The sequence below is a fragment of the Pteropus medius genome, unplaced genomic scaffold (assembly GCF_902729225.1).
Source record: "Pteropus medius unplaced genomic scaffold, Ma_sr-lr_union100, whole genome shotgun sequence".
Classification (NCBI taxonomy): domain Eukaryota; kingdom Metazoa; phylum Chordata; class Mammalia; order Chiroptera; family Pteropodidae; genus Pteropus; species Pteropus medius.
This window is the reverse complement of record NW_024355205.1, coordinates 38,552,398-38,579,159: the sequence shown is the minus strand read 5'-3', so window position 1 is coordinate 38,579,159 and position 26,762 is coordinate 38,552,398. Positions and strand designations below refer to the sequence as shown.

Genomic DNA, 26,762 nt, shown 5'->3' with positions numbered 1-26,762 from the left:
AGGACACATGGTCAGTGACGGAGGGAGAAATGGCCACTTGGCAACCTGTCTTCTCAGGAGCGCAAGGCTATGTGAGCACCACGTGAGCGCGTGTGAACAGTGGGGACAGCTGAGCGCCATGGGGACCGGAGGGAGCCAAAGCCTGTGCACCTGAGACGAGGTGGCACGGGTCCTTGAGGTGTAGCTGACGGCCGAAGGCTCAGAGCTGGAGGCGTGGACACGGCGAGAAGTCCATCACCATCACTCCGAAGGACGCTGTTTGGAGTGCGAGCTTGTGTTGTGGAGCGGGGGTGACGTAGCCCCACCCTCACCCCCAAACCTTCAGGACGGGTTTGCTCCCTGACGTCTGCTGTCTCAGGAGAGGGTTGTGGGGCCGGAACCTCGGGGGCGCTGGGCTTCATCCGCGAGGGTGGGAGGAGCGAGGGCGCGGCCACGTGACGGAGCGCGGCCCGCTGGGGGGCGCGGGTCAGGGCAAGCGGACGCTGGGGGCGGGCCTTACTGCGGTTTAGTTGTTTCACTGTGCCCTCGACACCTGCGGGAGGCCACGTCCCCGGGATGAGCTGGGGGTCCACCCAGGGCCGCGCCCCTCTCCCTGGTCCTCGCAGGCCGAGGCCCGGCATGCTTCAGGCCTGGCAGCGAGCAGGGCCGGCGGGCCCAGCATCCCCTCGCCCGACCGGACAGGTGCCCTGACAGTGTTTGCAAAGCCTGATGCCAACACCTTCCGGCCGCCGCGGCACTGTCACCTCCCGAAGAGGTGCATTTTCAACATTCCATACAAACCTGAGGGCAAAAGAGGGTTCTTTTATTGAACTTGGCTTTGACGAGTGCTGACAAACCCTGCGGACACTAACGCAAACTGGCGGGCTGTAGACAGACAGCCCTTGCTGGCAGTCAGGCGAACCCCGAGAAAACACAAAAACCAAAGGAGGGGCTCAGTTTCACTTTCTTTCAGCACTGACGGCGGCTTCACATTCTCCTTTGTGCTTTCAATTTAGCGAAAGTTAGAGAGGGCGATATGTTGTAAAGTGTGATACCAAATCCTAAAAAATACTCTAAGATCGTCAGCTTTGAATTACTTCCTTTTCTGGACTGCCAAGTCCCCTTGGCAATTTTACTTAAGAAAATAACATGCACCACGTAGAAAACTGGTATTCTAAATACATTTCTTTATGTGACATATTCTTGTGTGTATACATATGTAATGCGAATTTTTAAAAAATCGTTTTTCCTCTTTTGTAGCCAAAATTTAGGCATTAAAAATAAGCCACAGTAAAGCTACTGAAGTTATCCCTGAAACTGAGGAGGTCGGGGCAGCTTCGACGGACAGACGGAATCCCAGACTCAGTCACTTCTGGACCCAAGTCCACAGGCAGGAGGCGCATTTACAGGCCATCCCCCGGTGCCTCAGGAGAGACGGCAGACACACCTGTGCGCCCGAGACGAGCCCCTGCACGCGCCTGCAGGACAGATGTGCCATTTTGCCCTAGACCATCTCGCTATCTTAACGTCATTGGCTTACATGGCCTGTTTGACTATAAGACCCATCTTTAAAGCTGAAATAAAAGTTATTAGAAAAATATTTTGACCAAGGATAATAAAACTTTTTTTAAACAAAAGTTTAAAAACATATTTGACCACTCATACGATCGTTTTGGTTTTGAATGATTTTTAAGTGTGACACGAACTCGAGCACACTGAAACCATGGCACGACAAAGCTGTCTCGCTCGTGACTTGTCATTATGAGGACCAGCTAACGGCATGTTCTTTTGCCCCATGGCTTGTGATAAAACTGTTACGGAGTGGGAAGGAAGAGGCTCCTCTTCCCCGTCACCAGGGCCTTCCCCAGAGGTCCGGCCCACCTGACCCCCACCCTGCCGGGTGATTAAGGGAACCAGTCAGCCCCACCCGGCCCTGCAGTCCCAGGGGACCTCCCTTTCGCGAAGCCAGAGTCCGCCCGCCAAGGCAGCTGGGGAGCAGAACGGGGCCTGGCCCTAGTTTTGGTGAGAATCTGGGGCTCCTGCACAGTCGGGGGGCTTTCACTCCCAGGAGGCCCGCAATCCCTGAGCAAAGAGGGGGTGGGGGAGCACGGGGCACCCCTGAGGCAAAAGCCACGCCCCTCCTTTAGGTCTGCAGTCTGTCATACTGTGAACTCAAGAGCAAGCTGGCCCGGTGCCCTTCCTGAGCTGTGTCTCATCCCTCACCGAGGCTCGGGGGGCAGATGTGGCTCCCCAGATGAGGTCCGTGGTCAGATGAGGTGGCACTGCACAAACTTGCACTTGTTTCTCTAACTGAAGTCTGTGTGCCTTCCACCCCCGATTTTTAAACTAGAATTAGAACTTTATAAAATCTGTAAGTGCAAGCTTCAGTATTTCAGACATTAGGTAACTATGAACAAATAAATAGGCCCAACCATTCTTAGAGGCCGCTGCCTGCTGCCTGCTGCCTTCAAGCAGGTCTTCAGCTGCCGCGGCCACGTGTCCAGGGACGGGCGGCTAATCTAAGACGGGAGGGCTGCTTTGGCAGACGCAGGTCGTTTATTTAGACCCCTGGCTCAAACATTTAAACATAAAGAGCGGCCACAGCACGATGACGTAGGTGGAGGAGTCGGCGGGCTGGGGTCCTGTGAGGACCGGGGTGCTGCTGCCCGTGCGAGCAGCTGAGAGGTAGGAACACAGGGAAAGACACGGCCCCGGGCTCTGCTCGCCCGAGCTGAGCACTGTAGAGAGGATGGCACTGCTGGTTTGCTGGCAAGTGTCCCCTGATCGTGAATTGCCCAGTAGCCACCACATGTGGGGCGAAGCCCTGCCTGCTCTAAAGAACACAGACCATCAGACAACAGAGCACCAGAGACCAGCCTGGCACGGCGCGCGCGGGACCGAGGGCCTGGACGCAGGCCCCCGCCCCACGACGGCACGGACTGCGACTTGTGGTCAGTGTGCCAGCGTGGACGCCCGGAGAGCTCAGGCACCGACGATGTGTGGAGCAAAGGCCTGCACCGTGGTGTCTGCCGCCCCTGCTGGGAGGCGTGAGCGGCCGCGGTGCTGCGGCTCACACGGACTCTCGGAGGTGCCATCTGAGGATTTATAAAACCGTAAAAAGGCCCCACCTGTTAAAAGTTATAATTTATAGAATATTCTGTACAAAAGCAGTCTTTAAAAAGCGACTCTAGCAGCCCTCTTGGCGCAGTGGGCAGTGTGTCAGCCTCACACGGGGACTCTGTGCGGCCTAGAAGAAGTCCATGGCCGTCGGCCTTCTCCTTGGTGCGGTGGTCAGTGGCTTCTTGGTTCCCAGGAGCGTGCTGATAGGGGAGCTCGTGGGGGTCTTCAGCACTCCGTGGAGGGGCTTCTGCTCAGGGTTGAAGGCCACTCGGGAGGGGCCTGTGGGACTGACCAGGATGCTCTTGTCCGTCTTTTTGAATTCTGCCCGGTGAAAGCAAGGCCACACGTTAGCCACCTCTGTCCCGTCCGCCCGCCCAGTGTTCCGCCTCCGTGCTGTCTCCAGCCCAGGTCCCGACACAAGGCAGGGCAGGTTTTCTGAGCAAAGGGAGGTCACTAACGAAGCTGCTTCCCACGCATGAACTTGCTCTTCCAAAGACAATGCCTGAGGGCCACTGAACAGATGCGGGGAGCGCCAGGTGGGGCGGGGGTGTTTGTGGGACACGCACAGGGAGTGATACCGGGGCTTACAGAGCGGCAGGGGAGCCCTTCCTTCGGGGAGTTGGGCTCTTAGTGCTTCCGACCTAAGGACACAGCCTTGGGGTGAGCAGGTCCCTGGCCTAACAACCCCTCCCCTACACACGCATGCACTCAAGAGTAACTTGTTCCTCAAGAGTCAGATCTTAAACTCATTTCGTACTTTTAAAAACATTAGTTTCCTCTGGGAAGACAACACAAGTGAATTGAACCAATGTTAGCCATCCCTCCTCCTGGGCCGGGTGGTTCCGTATTCAGACAGAGGTGGCCACAGCCGACAGCCTGTGACACAGCTCAGGCCAAGGTGGCTGGAGTACTCCAGGCAGGCGGCAGCGGGAAGGGGCCTTTCACATTGCCTTCCACAGGATCTCGTTCCAGAGTCCCCCCTGTCCCCCGCAGGTCTCCTGGCCACCCCGTCAGCTCAGCCAGGGCTGACTCCGCCCCCGGCCGTCAGCGCCGTTCCCCAGGAGTGGCCTGCAGCCGCAAAGCCCACACCCACCTGCAGTCATGTTTCTGCTTAACCCGAAGGTGACCTTCTTGGAGCCGGGTGGCGTTTTGCTGACCTGCAGGAGAAAGCCAGCTGTGAGAGGAGCACGCAGCTGTGGCCGAGGCAGCCCGACCCCCGTGGGCCTGCGGCATGTTTGCCGGAGCGAGTGACAGCCTCGCGTGGCGGGCAGCGCCAGCACCGCTCCGCAGGCCCTGCCTCCCAAAAAGAAGGCAGAGCAAACGCGAGCAAACTCGCCACAGCTGAACCCCTGAGTCAGAGGACAGGGCTCACTGCTGACCGCCCGTAAGGACTCCGGGTCCCTCTGCCCTGGGGCTCTGAAGCTCTGAGACTGGAGTTCGGTGGCAAAGGAGTCGCGTTTCCTGACATTCTGTGCACCGGGACTCCAAACCGATTTGAATATTTAACGATTCCTCAAAATTAACTACGTTGGCTCCTATCTGAAGTCTTCTAGAAGCTGACCCATGCTGCATTTGAAGCACTTTCTCAAAGTCCTTCTCAGAACCCCACATTTCCATGTAAACTGTGACTCCACCTGACACTGTTTTTGCTTTAGCAACACTGACATGTCACGAGGGGAACCTGGCTGCACAAGGCCAGTCATTCAACAAAATGTCCCTGAACAGCTCACGTGTAAAAATGAGCACAGGCAGTGGTCACTGCTGGTCGAGGGGACTTGAACAGCACCTACTTCTCAAAATGTCCACCCACCTGTGGGTCTCCCCAGCAGGACCAGCCCAGGCACCTGTCCCGCAGCTCCACCAGACTTCCACCGCCAGGGCACAAACCCAGACGAGCCTCCCCGCGTGTGCCGTCTGCACCTCGTCTCACCTTCCGGTGGCATGTGGCACAGCTGACGGCCCTTTCCGTGGTGACAGCGTCCACTCCTCCTACGCCCCGGGCACCCACCGCGGCTGCCCCTCCTCTCCCTCCGGGTCCTGATTTACAGGCGCAGGTCTCCCCGCGTCTTCCCCATCTCCCCACTCCCACGAATTCCACAATGCGGCAGCCGGTCCGCGGACGCGGGGCATGCGTCCCTACCGCACCTGAAGCCCCCCGAGAGATCCCTTGGGGCACCCCCGGCCCCCTGCACAGCCAGCCTGCGCCGCAGACGGGGCTCGCCCAGCAGGAACCCGCGCGTGTGCACCTGTGCGGGGGGGCTCCCGGCCGGGGTGGCGGCGCTGCTCTTGGCTTTTCTGAAGAAGACGGGCTTTGGTAAGAAGGGGGTGTCGAACTTCACGAAGTCGTCCTCCGCCCTCAGCTTCTTCTTCAAAGGGCTGAGCGCCCCAGGGCTCCCCTGTGTGAAGGGCAAGAAGGGGCAGGTCACACACAGAGCCACCTGGGCCACATCCACACGCAGGAAGCTGCAGCAGGACAGGGTCGCGGTGTCCCAGACGAGACCCAGCAGAGCCCGACCTCAGTGCAAAGCAGCGCTGCTCCCACAGGCGCAGCCCCCAGGGCAGGGGTCTCCGAGGGTTTCAGAACGCTGTTTCTCTGCTTTCAAACTCAGGTCCTGTGCCCTATAAAGCCCTTATGAGTCGTTCACCGCTAAACAGGGACACATTCTGAGAAATGCATGGCGAGGCGATTCTGTCCTGCGCACAGGTTAGAGGCACCGTGCCTGCGGTCAGCCCACTGCACACCTGGGCTGTGGGGACCGCCTCCTGCTCCCCGCCCAGCAGCCTGCGCCCGCCCTACTGTAGCCGGCACTGTATCCAGCTGTAACAATGGTGAGAATCTGTGTATCTACATGTCTAGATGTGTTCTTCCTTCAATAAATTCACTCTTGTTGTTACTTTACAAACTTGAAAAAATTTAACTTTTTGACTCCTGTAATGACACTTAGCTTAAAATACAGACAGGTATAGCTCAACAAAAAATATCTCTTTGCTTATGTCCTGATTCTGTGTTTTTCTCTAAGGCTTTTCGTTGAAATGTCAAACACGCGCACACACACACGCTCTCTAGCTCAGGCCTCCTCAGGGTCAGGGTCACAGGGCCACTGCCTTCCACCTCCACACCTCGTCCCACGGGAACCTCTTCAGGGGCCATACTCGCAGGGAGCTGCCATCTGTGACAGTGCCACCTCCTGGAACACCTCCTCCTGAAAGGCCTGCCTGAGGTTGTTAAGGAGCTGTCACTAGGGGACAGAGATCTTTCAGCGCCATTTAATCGGGGTGGTGGGTGTTGACTGGGACACTGCTCTGCGTGTGTGGCTGTGTTAGACATTAACTCCTCTCAGTTCTGACTAAAGACACCGCTGGTTATCCACGGTGTGGCATCAAACATCGGGTGTGACATCCTGGTTAGCTTCTGGAGCCCACTTCAGGCAGATAAAGAATGTTCGCTAGGTGTTTTAAAAGGGACCGCCACCCACAGCGAAGACCCAGCTCTGGTACTGGGACCCTGGGGTCTGAGAAACCCAGTGTGGTTGACGTCACAGTGGTGGTTTTGGCCAGTTCTCGGGGACCCTGGCTTGGAAGTCTGCTGCCTTCCCTGAGCAGAGGCCATGAGGGGCAGAGCCAGGAGCCCCCTTCTGCACGCCCTCCCACCCCCCGCTGGCAGGTGCTCGAAACACACAGCTCCTTCAGGAGGAAAAGCCCCCTTGACTCTGTGACTCACTGAGCAACTGTTCCAACCTCTCTGAGAGGCTGCAGGAGGCTAAGAACGAAGATACAACAGGAATTCTCTGATATTCTTAGCGAAGAAAGAGCATCAAATGGCCAGTGCGTGAAGGGCAGAGGCTGTGAGCCAAGAGAAGGTGCCACAGGAGCCACAGCTCATCAGGAAAATGTCTGGAGTTAGAGCAGCCTCCCTGAATCCCAGGGGAGTGACCTGTTTCCCCAGCTAGGACTTTTACTGACCAGAAGCTAGCTACCTAGCCGCTCGGATGAGCTGTCAGAGGCCCAGAGCGGCGCCTGCCCAGGCCCATGAGCTGCCGTGAACACGGGTCAGTGTCGCCACTGTGAAGCAGCACATGTGAACACACATGCTGGACAGGGTCCGAAAGCCTGTCGCGCAGGGCCAGGGTGGACGTGCTTTTGGCTTGGAGGGCCACAAGGTCTCTGTCACACCCATCGTCTCTGCCCCCGATGGAAGCGGCCCAGGCGGTGTGCATAGAGCAGGCAGGGCCGGGCACCGGTGGAACATCTGCCGACCAGTGGTGACGAGGGGTGCCTACGCACTGCGCCCCCGGGGTGGGGGTCTGAAAAGCAGGTGCAGAGCCTGCTTCTCGTTCACATCTGGCTCTAGAGAGCCAAGCGGAAGAAAAGAGAATTTGGGGCCCAGGATTGGCTGTGACTCGAAGGAAAACAAGACCAGCATCCCAAGGACATTTGTTTGCCGTTTGCACCGCGGGGCAGCGTGACTGGCCTGGCATGGAGGGACAGCTCTCGCAGCCCGATGTGGTCATTCTGGAGCCTCAGCGTGAGCAGCCTGCTCGGGGGAGGGAAGGTGGCTGATGGTTTTGGCCACCGAGACGGGTCACCTGTCCGTTTCATTATTGGTAAAGGGTGTTATGAACCGTGAGTGCTCCTCTGGCCTGTCCCCCGTCCCCCGACCCGGTCAACTTACCAGAGCCTGGACAAGCGTGAGTTCGGATTCTAACACTCGGCTCCGTTCTACCAAGTTCAAGTCGAGCATTTCTTTCATTTTCTTCCTCTTCTTGAAGATGGCAGCTTTCTGAGTGGACGGGTCGTGCAGCTCAAGGCTGCCGGCCCCCGCCTTCTTCTTCAGTCTCCCGCTCTGGGGCAGCGGGGTCGGGCAGGCCTCGCCGTCTGCTGGGCTCGCTGGAGGGCCCTCCTGCTGGGGCGGGGGCCAGGCTGGTGTGGGTGGGCCGCCGCCATTGACCAGGGGAGCCCCAAGTTTCCGCTTCCGCTTCAGGGCTGGGGCTCCGCCGGCCGGAGGAGCTTGGGGGGCAGGCGCCTGAGCGTGACCACCGTCGGGGCCGCCTTGGGACGAGTCCTCCAGAGGTGACGCTGCTGACTCCGCACTCTCTCCCTGGCCCCTCGGGCTCCTCTTCCGGGGCCGTTTCCTCCTACTGTGCGTGGAGGGGTGCCCCCAGCGGCTCAGCTCCTGGGGGCAGGGCGCGGCCGCCCCTAGCACCACCGCACCCGGCTTCTGGGCCCTTCCCGAACCTGCGTCTGGCTCGCTGGCCCCGTTCCGTTCTGGTGGCACGGCTCTGCCCCCCGACCCGAAGCGCTCGGGCGGGAGGGGGCTCTTCTTCTTTCTCCTCCTCCTCTTCTCAACGCGGCCCTCGCGCTCCGCTTCCTCAGCAGGAGAGACCTTGTTTCCTACGACGACACGCGAACCAGTCAACAGGCGTCCCAGCGCCACGCGGACAGCAGGTCCCGCAGGGGATCCGGGCTCCGTGAATGGCTGGCACGCCCCGCCCGCGCTCACCACCGGCGGCGGTGGTCCCCCCGGATGCCGCCGAGCCCCGCCGGCTCTCTCACTTAGTCCCATTTTTCCTCTTTCCCAACTGTAATTAGAAACCTTCCTAAAGGCTCTTTCGACATCAATGCATCTGAAATATGCATTTCAGGCCCAAAGCGAAACTCCCAGAGCCAGGTGGTCATCTAACAAATGCTCCACGGGGCCCTGTGTTCCAGCATCTCTACATCCTCGCCCGCGTGCTCAAAGATGCCTCCGGGGCAAATAAATGCCTTCTGCTTAGCGAACACGGGTGCCGCAGAAAACCCAACACTCGGAACCACCCCTACTTTCAGCCGTGAAAAGCGAGAGCTGCTGCTCGGCAGTGACCCATCAGACGCGGGCTCAGGTCACATGACGGCTGCCCGCCCCCCGCTTGTATCTCACCTTTCTGTCTCTCCACATTGGTTTTCTCTAGAAGTTTATTCCCTTTCTTCTTATACCTTCCTTGACTGAGGGTCTGGCTGTCTTCATCAGCGGAAATGTCCTCAGCAAATCTGAGTTGAGGTATACTGCCTGCTGGAGACCAAAGCCACATGACGTCAGCTCTCTGAGACCCTCACAACTGTCCCCAGGGGCCTCGTATCAATTTCAGACTCATCACTGCTCCTCGTTACTTCTCCAACCCGAACCTCAAAGCTGCTGACACAGGAATATTACACTTAACACAACTCGGTGGTATGCTCGCAAGCCAAGGGACTATCTTGGGTGACATCGTCTCTGGCTCAACCTCAGGGGCTCGGCCATGCCATCTCCACCTGCCCACCAACCAGGTCCAAACACCCTGGTTCCAAGCACCCAAGGGGCCCAGGGTCGGGGGGCAGTAGGCCTGTCATTTGCTCAAATGTAACCAAGTTCACGGACAGCAGCTTTTTCTTGGGGATGACTGATCATAACTGCAAGTAAAAGGGACCTGAGAGACCAATTGTTCTTCATAAAGGGTCAGTCTGGAACCTTCCAGACCAATAGAAACACTTCTTGTTAAAACGATAGCCCCTCCTCGCTCCCTGGGGCTGCCCTGGCCCCAGTAGAGAGGACAGCCGTGTGTGTGGCTCAGTGTGGGTCCCAGGGGAGGGAGGGCTAGGGAAGGCCCCACGCTGGCTCCTCCCGAGGCCTCTCATCAGCTGGGTAGCAAGCGGTGTGACCGATGACTTGCAGAGGTGAAGGCTGCTCCTGCTTGCATTTTCGATCGTCTTCCCACCGTGCTTTCGAATAGGTGCTATCAATGCCCTCGGTGAGGTCCTAGTCAGGGAGAACATCACCGATTCTAACCCTGACTTTCCTCACCTTCAGACAGATCTTGGAATCTGAAAAAGAAAGCAGAAGTCTATAGAGGGGCCCCTCCTGTCTCCTAGAGCCACCGTGCGAAACTTTCAGAACGTGGTATTTGTTAATTCCCTGGCTTTTCCTTCTAGAAGGAGAGGCTGAAGAGGTGGTGTGACGTGTGACGCAAAGGACAAAGACGAAGGGCAGAGTCGCCCTCAGTGTCCCCGTGTCCTCCAGGACATGCTGATCTAAGGAGTCTGTCACCAAACCCGGAGAAGTCCTGCTTCCCTCCTGTCTCCGTTTCTCGGGGACACGGTGCTCCGTCTACCTGCCAGGTGGGCGGGCGCCAGCGCCGCTCTGCTCTACGCGGTCTGGTGCACCGGGACGTGAGGGAAGTGTGGGAGGTGTGCGGACTCGGGGGCAGAGCCCTGGGGGAGCGGACAGGGGTCTGAGCCCAGCTCCGTGTCGGGGCAGCTGCGACCTGGGGCGAGCCAGTGACCTTCTCTGTGCCCAAGTTAACCCATGTGTCCAAAGGAGAAATTACGGAAGTATCTTAAGTCTTCTGGACTAAGGGGCTTTTCTTAACATGAAATAATTTACGTAAAGTGCCCAGAAAAGCGTCCGCTCAAGGCGGTGGGATCAAAGTCAGCTGCTGCATACTGCCAATCACAACGGGCCACAGGGCTCTGCGGCGGCTTATGGGTCCAGTCCTAACGTCACCGATGACTACAGAGTCTCCATGCCAGGAGATGGGGGACAGACAAATGGCTATACCCCCACCCGTCTCCAGTCTGCCGACAGGACAGCTCAGCAGTACATTTACACTGCAATTCCTTCATCTAATAATTTTAGACGTCACCAATAGACTGTCTACATCGTTATCAAACAGCTAAGCGTGGGCGTGGCTGCATCTGATGACTGGAACCTGAGGGGCCGGCAAGCAGCTGTCATCATTAAACACTTCAGTTTACACATGTATACTGCATTGCTATAAATGGAACCATTAAAGGACCAAAAAAAAGGTAATGAACATGGTGATAGCTCATCCTACACCGCGAGATGAATGACAGGGCTGGACCTGAACGCGAATGAGAATCAAGTGACAGCCTCTCGCCCGATCACTTACTTTTTGATTAGTTTGGAGAGACGTTTCTTGTTGAAGGGAGGGATGTTTCTTCTGTTGGTTATCTCCAGCAGTCGGTCAGCAACGGCCTTATAGTCAAACTACGTGAGAAAAAAAATGAACGTCGGCCCGCGGCAGTCACCAGCTGACTCGGAAATGCACATCTGCCGGTGACAGGAGCCTGTGGTCTGGGGTGCTGGCCGCACTCCGCAGAGGACCGTCTGCGTGGCACGTGCTAAGACTTAGCAACCAAAGGCTTAAGCAAGATCTCTGAAAAACCTGTCCTGTTTTTTTTCCTACAAGTGAGTTGTAATTCCTCTTCCTTAAAAAAAAAAAAAAGGTAAAATATACCATCTAAAATTTACTTGGGGGTGCTCTTTTGTAAATTTAATCCAGTTGTCCAACCTGCATCTGGTAACAGCAAACTGCCCTCACTTGAAAAGTATCGCTGAGCTGGCTTCGCTGTACGGTGTAGAACAGGTCTTAGCAATTCAAGCCGAAATGAAGACTGACATCTTTTAAAGTTCCATCATATTTAAATGCCTTTGTCTCCAATAAGCTCCTTATGAAGGTGACGTTGGAGACAGAAGGGATTAGCACTGACCCTAATTCCCAACCAGTCAGGCCGCTCCACAGTAAACCTGTATTCTATGAAAAGCAATGACTGTCACCAACCTGGAGAAGCGGCCCAGCATCTTCCAAGCTTCCGCCGCCGTCTCTCTCGCCCTCATCACCGATTCCGTCTTTTTTGGAGTGACATTTGCCCAGTGCTATCGAAACACATCGAAAGACAAATTCTCCAATTACATGGCAACAACTAGTTCCAAAGGAGCTGCTGTCTAAGTAGGTTTCTCTCAGTGGAAAAGAAAATTTCTTTAAAGAGAAAAACCCTGTAATTTCCCGAAGATATTGTGATGGTTTTTCAGCCTCTGGATGTGAAAAAAAAATCTGGGAGCAATCGCACATCCTGCCTTTCAATGCTACCAGAAAGCCCCCAGCACCATGTGGCACACGTGGTCGTCCCAGCAGATGGCGGCGGACGGAGTGCGGGGCTCGGCAGCGGGACAGGCGCCGTGCGGCTCTGCCCCTCCTCGCAGACTGGGTGGGGCCGTGGTAAAAGCGGTTGGTGGTGCACTAACTTCCTGCGGTGGCCCCAGGAAACACGCGTTAAAGTTGAGGCGATGGGGATCACTCCGTAAACTACTTAAACGTCTAACCAAGGCACTGGATGCTGGAAACTAATAGTAACAAAATAAAACTAAATGTAACTCTTAATATTCAAAAACAATTCAAAGAGCACTAAAGCCCATGGAAAAGCAGATAAAAATTACTAACGAAAACTCACAACTTCAATCTCATACTGTCTCTGGAATCCTGCGGGCTCACGAGCGGTGCGACCTCGGGGCACAGCCAGAGAAGGCAGAGCAGGACTCGTCTGGCAAAGGGAACTGGGAGGGAACTCTGGAAGTCCCCAACAGCGAGACATCTCCGGTTTAGACAGAAACGTGGCCAGGAGGGGGGATCCAGAGACAAATGCCACAACCACACAAAATTTGCTCGGGGTTTTTAGTTAACCCAGTTCCTATGCGGAATTTCAAATTAAAATGTTTCTTCTTCTCTTTTTACCGATTAAAAAATAACATGTGATCAATGTAGACAATTGAGAAAACCAGACGAGAGAACAAAGGAAACAGAAGCAGAAATCACCCAGGATCACGCCCCGCGAGGGGGGCTGTTAACGTGACTCAAGTCCTTCCAGAGTGTTCAAGGCGACATGAGTGCTAACACCGACCAGGAGCCTCCTGCGCCGAGTTCTGTGTCCTGCTTTAAAAACCAGTGCATTTCCCCCGGTCATTAGTTTTTGAAAACTTTCCTTTTCACTGGCTACGTAACATTCAAAACTGTGGGGACACCGACCATTTTACCTCCTGCTGGGCACTGAGATGCCACTGTCAGCTTTGATGGGCCTGTGACTCTAAGTGCACGCTGTCCAGCAAATGCATGCAGGTGAAGCGGTGCGGAGAGCAGACAGCCCACGGTGGGCACTTACACACCTGGAGAGAGAGGGCCCTGAGGGCTCTCCGAGATCAGAAAGGCAAGTGTCCATCAGCCTCATGTCCAGGACCCGCCATGGACCTGAGTCCACGTCAAGATGTTTGGACACATCCAAAGAGCAAACGCACCAAAGACGACAAAACCCAAAGAAATGGCAATGACCAGAAAGGCCTCGGCGAACGTCCCGCCGCCCAGGGAGGCAGACTAGCGGGTGAGGAGCACGCCGAGACCTCGGCGCATCCCCCGGGGCCCCGGACAGACAGTGCTTTGAATCCACGTCTGGTCCGTCCTCAGGTGGCGTCCACGGCAAAGCCACCTCTGCCGAAGTCTAGGTTAGGGTCAGTGAGACCCCAGCAAACATGTTGGAAAGCGTTTTGGAATGTGGGATGAGGACTTCACCTAAAAAGAGAAAGACTAGTCAAGGGAATCCTCGTACCTGTTTTCTTTTTACTGAATGGTGTTTTCCATGTCACTTCCCTTTCAGATGTCCCTTCTTCAAAAAGGTTGCTGTCCGCCAACAGAGCTTCCTGTTCCTCCACTGTCTCTTCAGGTACTAAGGGAGACTGATCTACGATGACTTCGAAAACGGCCTTCGCTATGGTCTGCACCAGTGTGTGGCTGGGGGCGGGAGGTACAGCAGAGAGGGTGGGATCAGACTGGCAGTCTGGACCTCAGCCCTGACGGCGCAGCAGAGTGATAAGGGGACAGTCACCGCACCTGCAGCGTCAGCCGCCTAGCGCCCGGTGAGGCCGATCAACGGGGCAGCAGCACCTGCACCCCCAACCACACCTCCATGCCAATCATCGGGAGCTGCTGGGAGCCAGCCAAGGCTCTGTGATGGAAGCAGTGGGACCGACAGCAGATGGGACTCTGGGTCAAACCGCGAGGCCGGAAGGGCCCAGCTGCGACGCTGATCTCCCAGTGTTCTGCCAACGGGAAGAAGCACGCGGCCGCTCCCGGCGCCGGACGGCCAGCTAGGCCTCTCGCTCCACCACGCTGCCAGCATGAAGCCACCCCAGGGCCCCCCGGCAGGTGCCAAATGAAGCAGTGCAGACATATGAATCACTTACTCCTTAGTCTTGGCAACAATTTTGCAGAATGGATCGATAAACTTGAGATTCTGGTCTGCCAGAAGCTGTAATTCAGAAATAAAACAGGAAAGAAAATAAATAAATAAGAGAAAAGAAAGGCTTTTTCCTTCGTGAGCTGTCCTTGAGAAACATCTGCTTTTCTCACATGGGTCGAGTCAGGCTGAAGACACTGGTCTCACGGTGCCCAGGGCGCTCTGCATGGACCACCGGGTGTGGCGACAGACCACGCTGTCCTCTAGCCCCTGGGCACCTAATGCAGGGACCGGAGACCCTGCCCGCTCCCACCAGCACTGCTGTACACGCCCGCCAGACACTGAGAGGAAGGAATTGTTTTGTTAATACAACGTTTATACTTTCTTTTAGTTAAAAAAACACGTTTACCACAGAATACTTGTGAAAGAGAAAAGTAAAATTGCTCACGATCTCTGAAATTCAGATGAGCACATGCACGCTGAAACACGGTCCCCTTGCCAGCCCTGCCTGGTCACACAGGAGTGTGTCCTTACAAGGGCACGCCGCGCACGCTTTGGCCACTGCCCCTCCTGCCCCCCGCTTTTCAAAACTCTGTCCTGAGCATTTCCTCAGGTGGCCGAATTCTCTCCTGGACTGTGCAGGTGGCTGTCAATTCTGTTTCATGAGACTTCCTGCACACCCTTAGCGCACGTCCATGCCCATGTCCCATCAGCTGCTTAGGACACAATCTGACGGAAAAGGACTATGTCAAATGACAGGTTGACCCAATTCATGCTCTACTACAGCAGGTGACACAGTGCCAGCCTCGGCCTCCCGCTCCCAGCGCACAGGCTGTCTGCAGAGCCGCTGAAGCCCTGTCCCCCCGCCCCGAGTCCCAGCAGCTGGTGGGACGACACATCACTCACCTCTTTGCCGCCCACTTTGGACAGTTCATCCAGATAAACGTCGATGCAGTGGAACTTGACCCCATCGGGAGACCGACTCTCAGGGTGCAGGACCTCCTTCATCAACACGTCGAGGAAGCGCGTGATGCGGCTGAGGAAACGACACGTGCAGGTGTGTGGGCACGGCGCCGACCCTGTCCCTGCGGCGGGGACGTGGCACGTGGTGTGGCCGACCCTGTCCTCCCCTCGGCGGGGGCGTGGCACGTGGTGTGCGCTGCAGCACGAGCCGCCGCGGCCGACAGGGAGAGAGGCGACCACGGGACGCGGTGTGCGCTGCAGCCTGCCACGTGGGTGCAGCTCTCGTGTTCCTCCACTGGGCTTCAGGTCCTCTGGGCGGAGGGACACTCAGCAGAGCGGGAGGCAAGTCGTACGTGTCGACTGACTGCAGGCTTGGAGAGCACACTATCGCACTGCAGGTTTTAAGGCCACCGACCGCCAGTCCAAACAGTACCAACCTTTCTTCCCAGCCGTCCCGCTTCAGAACTTCAAAGCACTGCCTCAGGACCAGACGGATCAGCTAAGGACAGACAACTTGTGTTACAAAGAGAGAGGAGGACCGATCGGCTTAGCAGAACGAGGAGACCAAGGCCACTGGTGTGGCCTGGACCCCAGAGCGAAAAAACATCCGCAGCAATCAGACTTAATTCTAGGTCATAAAATGCTAACCCAAGATCCCCACGTGCATCCCCAACGTCTGGAAGAGACAGAGCAGAGGTCTTCGTGCACATGCTCGCAGGCTGTCCGCTGCGCCCCCCCCAACACCAGGACCGCACTGTGCTCCGCAGGTAAGCCTGCCGTGGCTTTCGGATGACCGCCCCCCCCTCACCGAGCTGCCCAGGCAAACGGGATGCGGGCGCGGCCTCACCATGCAGTACTTGTCCAGGCGCAGCCGGTCAATGCCCGTCCACTCGCGGTTCATGGTCTGCCAGAAGGTCTGAACGAACAGGTGCTCTGCGGTGAACAAAAGGCTTCTAGCGCGTGCTTTCCAGGTGCACGGGGCACCACGCCGCCGGAGAGCAATGAAGATGCGCAAACTAGCAGCATTCACTATGCACTTCTGAGAATCCTTCTAAGAAAACATGCTTGATAATTTCATTTACCTTTAAGTAAGAGCATACTCTAGTAACAGGAAGGCTGGCAACATCTTCATGCTCAACTAGAGGGCTCTCGGGAGCATTTTCCTTTATCCATGGCAAAGCCACGTTTCTACTGAAATCTGAGATTTTCTGAGCCACGTCTGCCGGCCCTTCCCACCCGCCTACACCTAACGCTCCAAAGCCAGTAATTCTGATGGACCTTGGATGGCCCACATAGAAACCCAGCTCTGTTCCATGTCCAGTGTCAGCTTGGGTGAGCTATAACAAAACATTCTACTTTTCTTTTCTGAACCACGAAACTAGCACTTTTTTGGTCCAAAAGTCACTTTGGTCTGATATTTTTTGCTTTGCTTCTTCTGTGTGAGTCTTTCTCGATGTATGAAGACCCACACTACATTCCACGTGTGGGACCGTGTGTCGGGCGTCAGCGGGAGCCTGGCCCAGTGCAGGGACCACGGATGGGGGTACCTAGAGCAGCTCTGCTCCCAGGAGAGGCGAGCACACCAAACTCACTCTGCTGTCCCTTCCGTCCTCTATGAGTGACCAGATCCTAACTGCCCCAGAGACAGCTTCTCCCCTTGCTCATTCATTCTAGCAAAGAGGGGTCACTTCACAGTTTAACAGCGACGACCTTAAAATGGCTCCAGTCTCAAGGATGAACCTGGCCCCCAGATGACTGCAAACGCCACATGCACAGCTTCTCTGCGTGTCAGTAATAGAATCTGGAGGTTCTGGGAGGGTTAGTGTCTCTTAAGACATTCTGTGGAAACCTCTGAGACGTCAGATAAGCTACCCCCCAAGACGCCTCCTTCACGCTGTCACAGAGTCAGTGTCTAAGTTCATCCTCGCTTTCCCCCGGGAACGGCCTATCGCCTGACACCTACACACTGGGAGCCCCAGGTTCACGTTAAACTAGTCCACTGGAAGGTGGAACCTTGGGGGAGAGAGAAGGAACAGGGACTGGATCTCCCAGGCATGTCACCGAGCCTGACGAACAGGGGTCATGACAACCGCAGGACTTACGGGCCTCCGGGGTGTTGACGACATGGATGAGCTGGGAGATGGTGCGCGCGAGCTCCTCCTACACAGACGCGGGGGGGGAGAAGCAGTGGGTTACACGCCGCGCTGCGCCGCCCTGCCCCTGCCCGCCGCGGGCGCGGGCCTGCACCTCTGCGACACTGTCACCTCCACTCAGAAGTGTGCGTGTGAATATCTGAATTTTACCAAAGGTGAAACCCGCAATTTCTATGGACTCTTGTCCCACTTAATATGCCTCTAAGGTTTGTTTAAGCTGCATATTTAGAAAAGTATCTCTAGTTATCTGTTAAAACCTGCAGAAGAAATAACTTTAAAAATTGTGATGTTATCCTAATCCTCCCAGTAATGCAAACAGATACCGCAGCAGGGGGCTGTCACCGGCAGTGAGACCTGGGGACCCGCATCCCCTGGAGCCCGAGCGTGGAAGTGGAAGGCCTTGTCCCCGGCCTGCTCAGGGACAGGCTTCGGTGGCAGGCTCTGTCCTGGGCAAAAGCGCCATGGGAAGGGCACGTCCTGCGCAGATGCGGCAGCTCACTGGCGGGGAGAATCCCCCTGGGGAGCGTGGACGAGGCGCTGTCCCAAGTTCCGGAAGAAGAGGCCCCCCCAGCAGCGCCCGCACTCCCCCGCCAGCCTTCCTCGCCCATTTCAAAGACAGTCCCAGAGTTGAAAGTGTTCCTGTTTATGTTTCTTCCTCTGCCAAAGCTGTTGGTTTTCTCTTCTGAATGCAGTTTAAAAATATTTTGCTCTGCTATCCTACTCAAAATATGTTCGGCGGAGGAAAAGCGATAAGTCAGAGTGAGTTGTGACGTGGCTCGGGGGAGGTGGCAGAGCCGTGCATTAAAACCCGGCCAAGTAAATTCCACCCATGACGTTTATCCATCAGAGGGGTGCAGAGCGTACCCCCTTACTCTGCTTCTACGCAGCAGAACAAAGCTTAACGGTGAAGACCATTTTCTGAAATGATCACGGTCACGGGGCCCAGAGTGCTCTGTGGACAGGATGGGTCCAGGAGCACATGCACATCCGCGCCGAGGGCATCAGATGGCGGCCACCTCTTGCCCTACGGAGACCCTGACCCCAGCAAGGTGGCCGCCCAGCCCCGGGTCGCTTGCAGGATCTTACACTAGCGCCACGACACTGTGGAACACAAATGACAGAAAATGAAGCGGAAACTGCAGAAAACCTACCGCGGAACTATGAAAGTGTGACGGGGAGATACAAAGTCTTTACTGTCTGCGCATCCTTCCTTATTTGAAGAGATAGTTAACCCTGACACTTGGACACTGCACCAAAGCACCTTTCTGTATGACAAGAGGTGAGACGGAGTCCTTGAAGCAATGCTTTTCAGTTTGGGCACATTAGGGACCGATCAGCATAAAACGAGCAAGTCTCTTTAACCCATCTACGCCCCAAATCCAGAACATGACAAAAGGAACGGCATGTTACCTGTAGAAGGGGTTCATCCTGCACCCACATGCAATAGAAGAGCCCTTTCCATATTTTTAGAAGTTCTTCTTGGCTGAAACCTCCTGGAGGGCAAAATAGCACATAAACCTTACTTTAGAGTCCTCGTATTTCCTTCTTGAAAGTTTAGAGTTGCCATCTACGCAGTGAAAATAATACCACATACATTTTCATTCTTTTACCTGCAAACGTCTTTTTTAATCTGAAGCATGCGTTTCCTCCATTACAAAACAAACACGTATAAATCATGCAGTTTTACCAGCTATGGGGCAGGTAGTAGTGGTGGCATGTGCTCATTATCCAAGTAACATAAGGAAGCAAATGTCATCACGAGAACTAATGGAGCGGTCATTTGTAAAACGAGCTCCCCCCAGTGCATAAACTAGCATCTCATCCTGCACACCATTTTCATTGGTCTTGCAAAGTAAAATTACAAATCTGACAAAAGATGCAGAATTGGTTTAAGTCCCACACAACTGGCCCTGGGGAAACTGGCAAAGCTTTGGGACAGTTTTGCTAGGGTGACCCTTTTAAGGATCTTACTGTGAGGCCACGGTTGGTTGTACCCTGATCTCCTTCCCTCCCGTCAGTTTTCATTAACTGGGCGATTTTAGTCTCGTTTAAGTGGCACCACCTTGGTTAGCCTTGTTCTGACTCATTATGTAAGCTTTCTACCTCTGCCTGTACCACCTACGACCAAACCACAAGTCACGCAGTCTTCTATTCTCCTGGGTCGACCCCAGGTGTCATGGAATAATTGCTGAGTGACATAAGGAGTGATAAAATCAGGTAAATGTACACTCTCGGAGGCTCCAAGCCTGTGGAGAACAAACAGAATCCTCAAGTCTTAATGCATCTTCCAAACAGTTGTTATTAACATTCACGAGGAGGTACTCAGAAAACTCTTGAAGCACCAACATGAGATGACAGGCTGAATGTTAACAAGTATATATCTGGAATCGATGTGATCTCAAGTACTCCAAAAGACAATTAAAAAGTAACAAACAGATCCTTTTGATGGACTGAAGTTTATTTAGTGGATTCAGAGTGAGCTTTAGACCTTTACAGGTGCTGATTTCCAAGTTCAAAACTTTTCTTATAGCAACAGTATTATTATTGTGCATTTTGATTCTCGGTGAGAAGTTCTCACTTAAAACCAATATACCAGCAACCGCAGTAAAATTCGTTCATTAATGTGCATTTCCTTTAGAAGCCGGGCAAACGACGGACCAATTGATTTTCTACCCCTTTTATCACGAACAAGCCACATCTGGGGAGCTTCCTCCCGTGAACACAACACGACGACAGTGTGAGCGATAAGTTCCATCAGCGCCGAGCTTGTCATAGGAACCTGCGCTTATATTCATTTACGTTGAGATGAATGACTCGTGGGTCTGCGCAGAGGTTATCAATGGCTGAGAAAACGTTAGGTGAAAAATTACTGAAGAACCCGAAAATGGCTAGATCAGACCCATACCACCCCAACCCCCCGATTCACCTTAGCTGGCAAAGACAAGCGACTGTTCGTCAGATGCCGGATGCAATGTGACAGGGAAAACACAGCATCGCCCGTTAGGTATTTTCACAAGAACAAAAATGCTAACTAACGTAGGGGTTCAGAATGGGTCACCCCAAGATGCGCCTCTGTGGTATGCAGATAATTTTGAGCTAAGGGTGACAGAGACCCTGTGGGTTCGTGAGAAACTTTCCTCTGTCTCTTACAGAATTTAAAGCAGGGGACTTGCTCATAAGACTTATCACCAGAGATAAGCTTTTTCACCTATCTGTAGCACAGAGCAAACTAGTTGTTACCGGACACCTGTTCGTCCTGTCCCACAGTGACCCTCCTCCCCTTTGAAGCCCCAGGCGTCTTGCCTCATCCTTAGCTCAGAGATCTCATTTTAACTTTCTGTCTCTGAACCCCTCTTGTATGTGGGGTTCCCATACGTGCATATGTAATTAAATTTGCTTATTTATTTGCTAATGCGTCGCATGTCGATTTAATTATTAGACTAGCCAGAAGAATCTAGAAGTGTAGAGAGAGTTCTTCCTTCTCCACAATGACCTCATCTCATCAGATCTAACTATTAATACCAGTTTGCAGGAAATATTGGGGTCTGAGGAACATGTCGAATGAGACCATGGGAAGCAGTGAGCAAAACGCCCAAACTGAAACTCACGCCCGTGTGCATGTAACCGCGACGGCACCACGCGTTCTACACATTCTGCATTGCGGCCTTTCCTGCATGAGAACAGCAGAGTGTGTGGCTTTTCCCCAGCGCCGCACGTGTCGAACCACCTCTCAGTGATGACCGGCTACGCCTGGGTATCCCTGGGCCTGCAACAGGCAAAGGTTCAAGCCATGCGCTTTTCCACACAGCAACCGTGTGACAGTACATCCTGGGCAGTGGGCAGGAAAGAGAGTTGGGCATGAAAGCCTGTCCCCACCGGCTCGCCCTACGAAGAGACAACAAAAAACAGTGGAAACGAACACTTGGCTAGGCCTCGGCGCACTCCTAACTAGGCGTGCAGTACTCGAAAACTGTCACTAACTGCCAGCACTGTTCCCTCACGTAGAGCATGTGCTGGGTTTACGGGCAGGGCCAAAACTAAGAGCATGTGTGAAAAGCGCTTTGTAAGAGCAAAACGCTGTTCGATTTGTGGGTATTACTACGATTGTCTCGTGTTCTCTACCAACAGGCTGTGCGAGCGCTTTTCTCTTTTAAAACATCTATTTTCAATATCTGTATAAACATGACTTATTTTCACCCAGGAACTGAGCTGGTAAAAACAAGTTACCAATTTTTGAAACATTGAAAGCCAAACAGATTTTCATTATTTAATTTCTTTCAAAACTCTGCAAACGAAGTACGTATCTGCAGTAGCTTCGTCCCACAATTGCCTCCTGACCTGTCTTTTCTTCTGAGTTCTTACACTTAATACAGCTGTTTCTGACAACAACGTAGACTTAGTTCAGAACGACCGAGGCGAAATGAAAGTGAGACGTGGACACAGGAAACACCAAGAAGCTTTCAAATGAGAAATCCACCTGCTCTCGCCTCGATGAGCATGGGAGCCGTTTCCGGTGGGGCTGAATGAACAGCCGAGGCTCCTAGTTATTATAACTGTTGGGTCCGGAGACGCCTAATCCTCTGTTAGTAAGAAAAAACACTTTATTTTCCCCGTTACTGCCAATGAACCTAAGCCCCACCAACTGTAAGATGTAGTTATTTTATGTGCCACCGAAAGAAAGAAAGAATGCAAACGAAACCTCACGAGGTTCACGTTAAGATATATCCTAATTTTAAGATGCTAAAGCTGCAGAACCGTTAAAACAAGCGGGGATTTTTGTCTGTTTTGGGCACTGCTGCGTCACTGGTGCTGAGAACAGTGTACACTGCAGTAACGACACACGGTAGGCACTCCATTCGTGATTGCTCCGTCCACGAATGAATGCATAAGGACGAGTGCGCCTCCTGAGTAGAACCACGGGCGGCGAGCATCCCACGGCAGCGACTTCGCAACACGACAGATAAAGCACCAGGGCAGCACTTAGCCACCTTCGGCAGGACCAAGATTTCTAATTTGTTTTTAAAACCCCAAAGCTATATACATGTGCCGCTGGTAGACAGTTTTACATAACAAGAAGAGAAAAATTTCAGATTCCCTTTACTATGCCTAAGACAAGACATGAAAAAATTTGAGCCTGTCAATGTGATTCTAATGTCAGGCCAAGTTATTTCCAAACTTGTGTTTCTATTTTGATGGAGCACAGTTGTGGCTGAGATCTTGTTCATTATGTCCCATCAGCCCTGTTTCTGACAGTCGCTTTGCACTTACTATCACTCTGCAGTGTGGATACAGTGTTGAACGAGAGGTATGAGGCAAGGAACTCTGGGTGTGCCGGGCACTGCCGGGCACCCAGCGGCCTCATGCCCCTGCGCCAGTGTTCCAGGTCCTGGCCCTGCTCACCAGCGGGGTCTGGGCCACAGGCTGTCTGGCTGGCTCAGCCCGCAGGTACTGCATCGGTGCTCTCTCCTGCTCTCGCACACAGCCGGGCCTTTGTCTGCCTGGATGCGCTTCCATTGCCAGCTAAGACAGAAACTCACAGTGCTTTGGGGGAAGAGTGACGTGTTAACAGATAATTAACGAGCAATGTAGCCAAGTGTTACAACAGAGACAAACAGGATATCTCAGAATCCTAGAGGGGCTGGGTGAGTCGATAGGGAACGGGACGCTGCACTGAATACTGGGAGTGGATTCAGGGTGGGAGGTTTTTCAGTGTGAACAGAAGCAAAGACAGAGAGGCGAGAGATGGGGTGCTGTAGGCCAGAGCCCAAAAATATCTGCTGCTGATGAAGCACGAAGGAGTCGCGCGGGGGATGAGTTCGGAAGAGCAACGGGGGACGGATGACCTGCGGACCTGGAAGGCCAGGAAGGCGGTGACGTCATCAGAGCTGCTTCAGGAAAACTCTGCATGGTTCTGTGGAGGACCAGTTCAGGGAGCACAAATGGAGTCAAGGAGATCAGTTAGGAAGGAAGCAAGCACAGAAGCCCAGCCTTCGGTCAGGGCAGAGTAATCCAGATGACACAGGCAGGACCGAGGGACAGTGGGTGTGGAAGAGTTCTGGACAACACTGTGTATCCAGCTGGAGTCTGAGGGGACGGCGGAAACAAAGTAAGAGGACAAGTGGCAGAAAAGAAGCAGAGGAAAACAGGTTTTAGGGGAGAAAACGAGTCACTTAGTGTTCTGAGTCTGAGGTGCCTGGGGGACATCCAGGGGGAGGTGCCAGGTTAGGAGAACATAGCTGAGCTGAAAGTTGCAAAGATCTGGGCTAGAAATTGAGGTTTAAGAGCCTTCCGTATATCTGGAGACTCGAAACCATGATAAAATCAAGTCCGTCAGGGACGCCCCTCACAAAATCAAACTTTGGTCTTCATTCCTTTTCCCAGCAGACTTCACATAAAATTATTTTTTTTCCCCCTGGGTGGCCTTTTGTAATTTCTCTTCAAAATAAACTAACAATGTCAGTACAGGTGACAAAATTATTCATTGTTTCAAGTAGACTCTAAACGTACTAGTAAATAAACCAAACTTGACTGTAGTGCAACAGGAAACCTCTACTTCGCACTGTGGTTCACACTCAAGGGCCTACAGCACACTTCTTGCACCAGGCAAAAGAAATCCTTCGCTGGCACCCCACTGCGGTTTAAACCCAACTATGACGCCCAGCGTGACCCGGCCACTGCCTGCTCTTCCAACTTCATGGCATCGCACGCTCGCCTTCCCCGAATCACGGGCCTTCGGCCATTCCTCGGGCATGCTCGGCTCCTCCGCCTGTTGGGAGCCGCGGACACGGCCCAAAGAGGCGCCCCCGGACCGGCCTGCGCAGAGCTGCGCCCTCCTCCCCGATCTCCACTTCCGTTACTACGCTCCACGCTCTGCTGTGGTTACCGCCCCGAGCCCTAGAGTTACCAGCACAAGTTCGCCGAGGGTCGGGGTTCTGTCTTGCGTCCTGAACCCCGGACCCTAAAAGTGCAGGTCCGACCACGCGGGAATCGGTGGAGAGCACAGCAGCGCACGGCAGGCTGAGCCCAGTGATGCCGGCACCGGCTCGGGGTCGGTCGGACCGGGTCTAGCCTCAGCTTTCCCACTCACCGTGACTTTCAGCAGACCGCCCACCCCTGCCGGCCTCAGTCCTTCAACCGTAAACCAGACGAGACGCGGCAGGAAGCGGTTCGCGCGGCGCGAACGCACAGAAGCGCGCGGCGGGGGCGCGAGTCGGTGCCCGGCGTTTCCTCGCTTCGCCGGCGGCTCGGGCCGGCGGCCATGCGGCGCGGCTGCCCGCGGGACGCCCACCTGTCTCCCTCTGCGTCTTCACGCTGATGTACTGGCGCAGCTTCTTCACGGCCCGGTCGCGAATGCCCTTCTCGTGGGACGCCAACCGCTGAGCGAACTGGATCTCGGCCGGCTGCATGGCGGGGACCCTCGCGCGGGCTGGAGCATCCCCGGCGGCAGCCCGCCACCCTTCAGTCTCCCGCCGCTGTCGAGCGAGCGCCGCGGAGCAGCCCTGGCCGCGACTGCGCACAAGGTGGCGGCGGCGGCGGCGTGCGCGGCGCGGGCTGATGACGTCACAAAGGCGCCGGCCGCCGCGCGCTGCGCGTTCCCGGCGCAAGCGCCGTGGGGTCCGGCCGCTGGCGGAGCCGCTCGGCGCGGCTTTGCGTCGCCTCTGGGCTCCTCTGCTGTCTTTCGGTCGCCGAAGCGCGGGGCCGTTGGCGGCGAGGTTAGCCAGGGTTGGGTCTTGGCCAGGAAGAGTCGGATGGCCAACTGTAAATGGTCTAGAATCAAGTCCACGCACAAAAGAAAACCCCCCTTTGATCGGCAGCTGCCCTACGCAACACACGGCACTCAGTTTTCAATTGTATTGGACGCCTCCGCACGCCTCGGCGGGTGGAGACCGGGAGGAAGGGCCGTCCTTCGGGTTCTTGGCGGGGTGCTGGGGGCAGCCTCATGGAGACGTCTCTACGGCCAGCGGAGGCAGCATCCCTCCTGGGTCCCCCAGTGTCTTGGTCCCGGTGCCGGGACAGGTCCTGGTGTAGGGACAGGGCAGGGTATGAAACGGCAGGGGCTGGAGAGGAGAGGGCAGGGCAGGTGCAGGCAGGTCCGAGGCCGGGGGTCAGGGTTTGGAGCGTGTGCTCGCGAGTGAGCGCTCAGGCCTGGAGTGCGGGGGACTCGGTGTCGGCCTCCTGCTGGTTTCAGAGACCAAATCTCAGTTTTGCAGGAACTGGATACATTTCAACCCGCAGACTGCACTATATAGTTTGCGAACTCGGTGGGTCTGTTGGGGCAAGCGAATGCCGTAGGTGGTGGCTCCGAGTTCATAGTTGTCTTCTCGGATATAGTCGGCTGGTTGGGCTGACGCTCCGTATGCGAGCTGCGGGGCAGACTTTTCGAGGGCCTGCCGTCACAGGGCTTGGGCGGCTGCTTAGAGCAGGCACGAGAGCAGGCCACTGGCTGCGCGGGTGGCGGTCCCCTTGATGCATTGCCCTTAGATTAGCATCTGTCGCCAAACGGGAAAGGCCCAATTCTATTGATTTCACTTGACACTTACACCTGGGTCTTACTGTCCTTCTCCTTTGCAGTTAACGGGTTTAAAACCCGGGCTAGGCCAGAAGAGCGGTCGCAGGATCGGGCCGAGCCCGCCCGTCGTCTGCGAGGCTTGAGCCTCGCAGCTCTCCATAGCGAACGCGCGGCGTGGCACGTTCTCGCGCTGGTTCCCGCGCTTTCTGGCGTCAGGGGCCAGAGGGCGCGCCGCCGCGCAAGCGCACGGAGCCGGCACCGCGGCGGCCATGGGCGAGGCCGCCGGCGCTGAGGAGGCCTGCCGGGTCAGTGAGGAGGCCTGCCGGGCCAGTGAGGAGGCCGCGGGCCACCGTCCGCCGTTCTGACCTGCCACCGTCTGCCTCCCCGTGGGGACTGGCCCCGGGGCTCGGCAGCGGACGGTGGCCTGGGTCTGGGGGCCGGGCGGGGCCGGGGTGACCGTGCCTCAGAAACAGTGCGCACCGGTCCAAGAGGCCGCCCCGTGGCGCGGTGGCTCGAATGGAGGCGATGGTGGGGCTCCCCTGCCACCCCAAGGCCTGCCTCCCCGAACCCGCAGGGCCGTGACGCGCGTGTCCGGGCTTAGTGTAGGTTCAGGGTTCCCCGTTTTCACGTCCGCGGTACGCGATGGAGAAGTGGCCAGATGCGTGTTCAGATCTTGGTTGTGTCCCCGATTAATGGCTGTACTTTTGAGAAAATTACCCAGCCCCCCATGCCTCCGTTTCTGACCTGGACAACTGTGGGGTTGTGAACCCTAAATGAGAGGCCAGCGAAGGCTCGGCTCATCCAGCTTGGTGCTGAAACATTAAGAAAAAGATGCTGGCTTTTTCTTTGGCTTTCAGGCATGGGGCCTTGTACGCACTTAAAATTGGCTCCCAATTTGAAGGCTGGGCCCTCAGTTCTAAGATCTAATATATACAGCAGTGGGCACATTAGGTAAAGAAATGACTTCAGAACTGTGCATAAGAGGCATTAAAGGAAGCAAG

The 26,762-nt window shown here is 55.1% G+C and overlaps 2 protein-coding genes across 3 annotated transcripts in view; one reads left to right on the top strand and one right to left on the bottom strand.

The window, feature by feature from the left end:
* Positions 1-783: 783 nt before the first annotated feature.
* RRP1B (ribosomal RNA processing 1B) lies at positions 784-26,032 on the bottom strand. Its single transcript, XM_039857408.1, has 17 exons — positions 25,806-26,032; positions 24,541-25,088; positions 18,663-18,745; positions 17,202-17,259; positions 15,947-16,032; positions 15,537-15,598; positions 15,043-15,172; positions 14,144-14,208; positions 13,510-13,691; positions 11,694-11,788; positions 11,022-11,119; positions 9,917-9,936; positions 9,017-9,148; positions 7,772-8,490; positions 5,346-5,495; positions 4,193-4,256; positions 784-3,420 (listed from the first exon to the last, which is right to left on the bottom strand). The coding sequence occupies exons 1-17, from the start codon at positions 26,030-26,032 to the stop codon at positions 3,227-3,229; spliced, it is 2,913 nt and encodes a 970-aa protein (XP_039713342.1). The 3' UTR covers positions 784-3,226.
* Positions 25,064-26,762, top strand: part of HSF2BP (heat shock transcription factor 2 binding protein) — a 75,239-nt gene continuing 73,540 nt past the window's right edge. The window contains exons 1-2 of one of the 2 annotated variants that reach the window (XM_039857943.1): positions 25,064-25,292; positions 25,455-25,513. The gene's annotated coding sequence lies outside the window, so the exon portion shown is untranslated. The remainder of the gene's footprint in view (positions 25,293-25,454; positions 25,514-26,762) is intronic. The other variant, XM_039857942.1, reaches the window with a different exon arrangement.

What these genes read in the sequence shown, in the direction of transcription:
- RRP1B (XM_039857408.1), bottom strand. Translation starts at nt 26,032, where the DNA reads ATGGCCGCCGCGGTGCCGGCTCCGTGCGCTTGCGCGGCGGCGCGCCCT. An exon ending in CCAAAGTGGGCGGCAAAGAG is followed by an intron (nt 14,209 to 15,042) that starts GTGAGTGATGTG and finishes TCTGAATTACAG; the next exon opens with CTTCTGGCAGACCAGAATCT. An exon ending in AAGCAGAAACATGACTGCAG is followed by an intron (nt 3,421 to 4,192) that starts GTGGGTGTGGGC and finishes TTCACCGGGCAG; the next exon opens with AATTCAAAAAGACGGACAAG.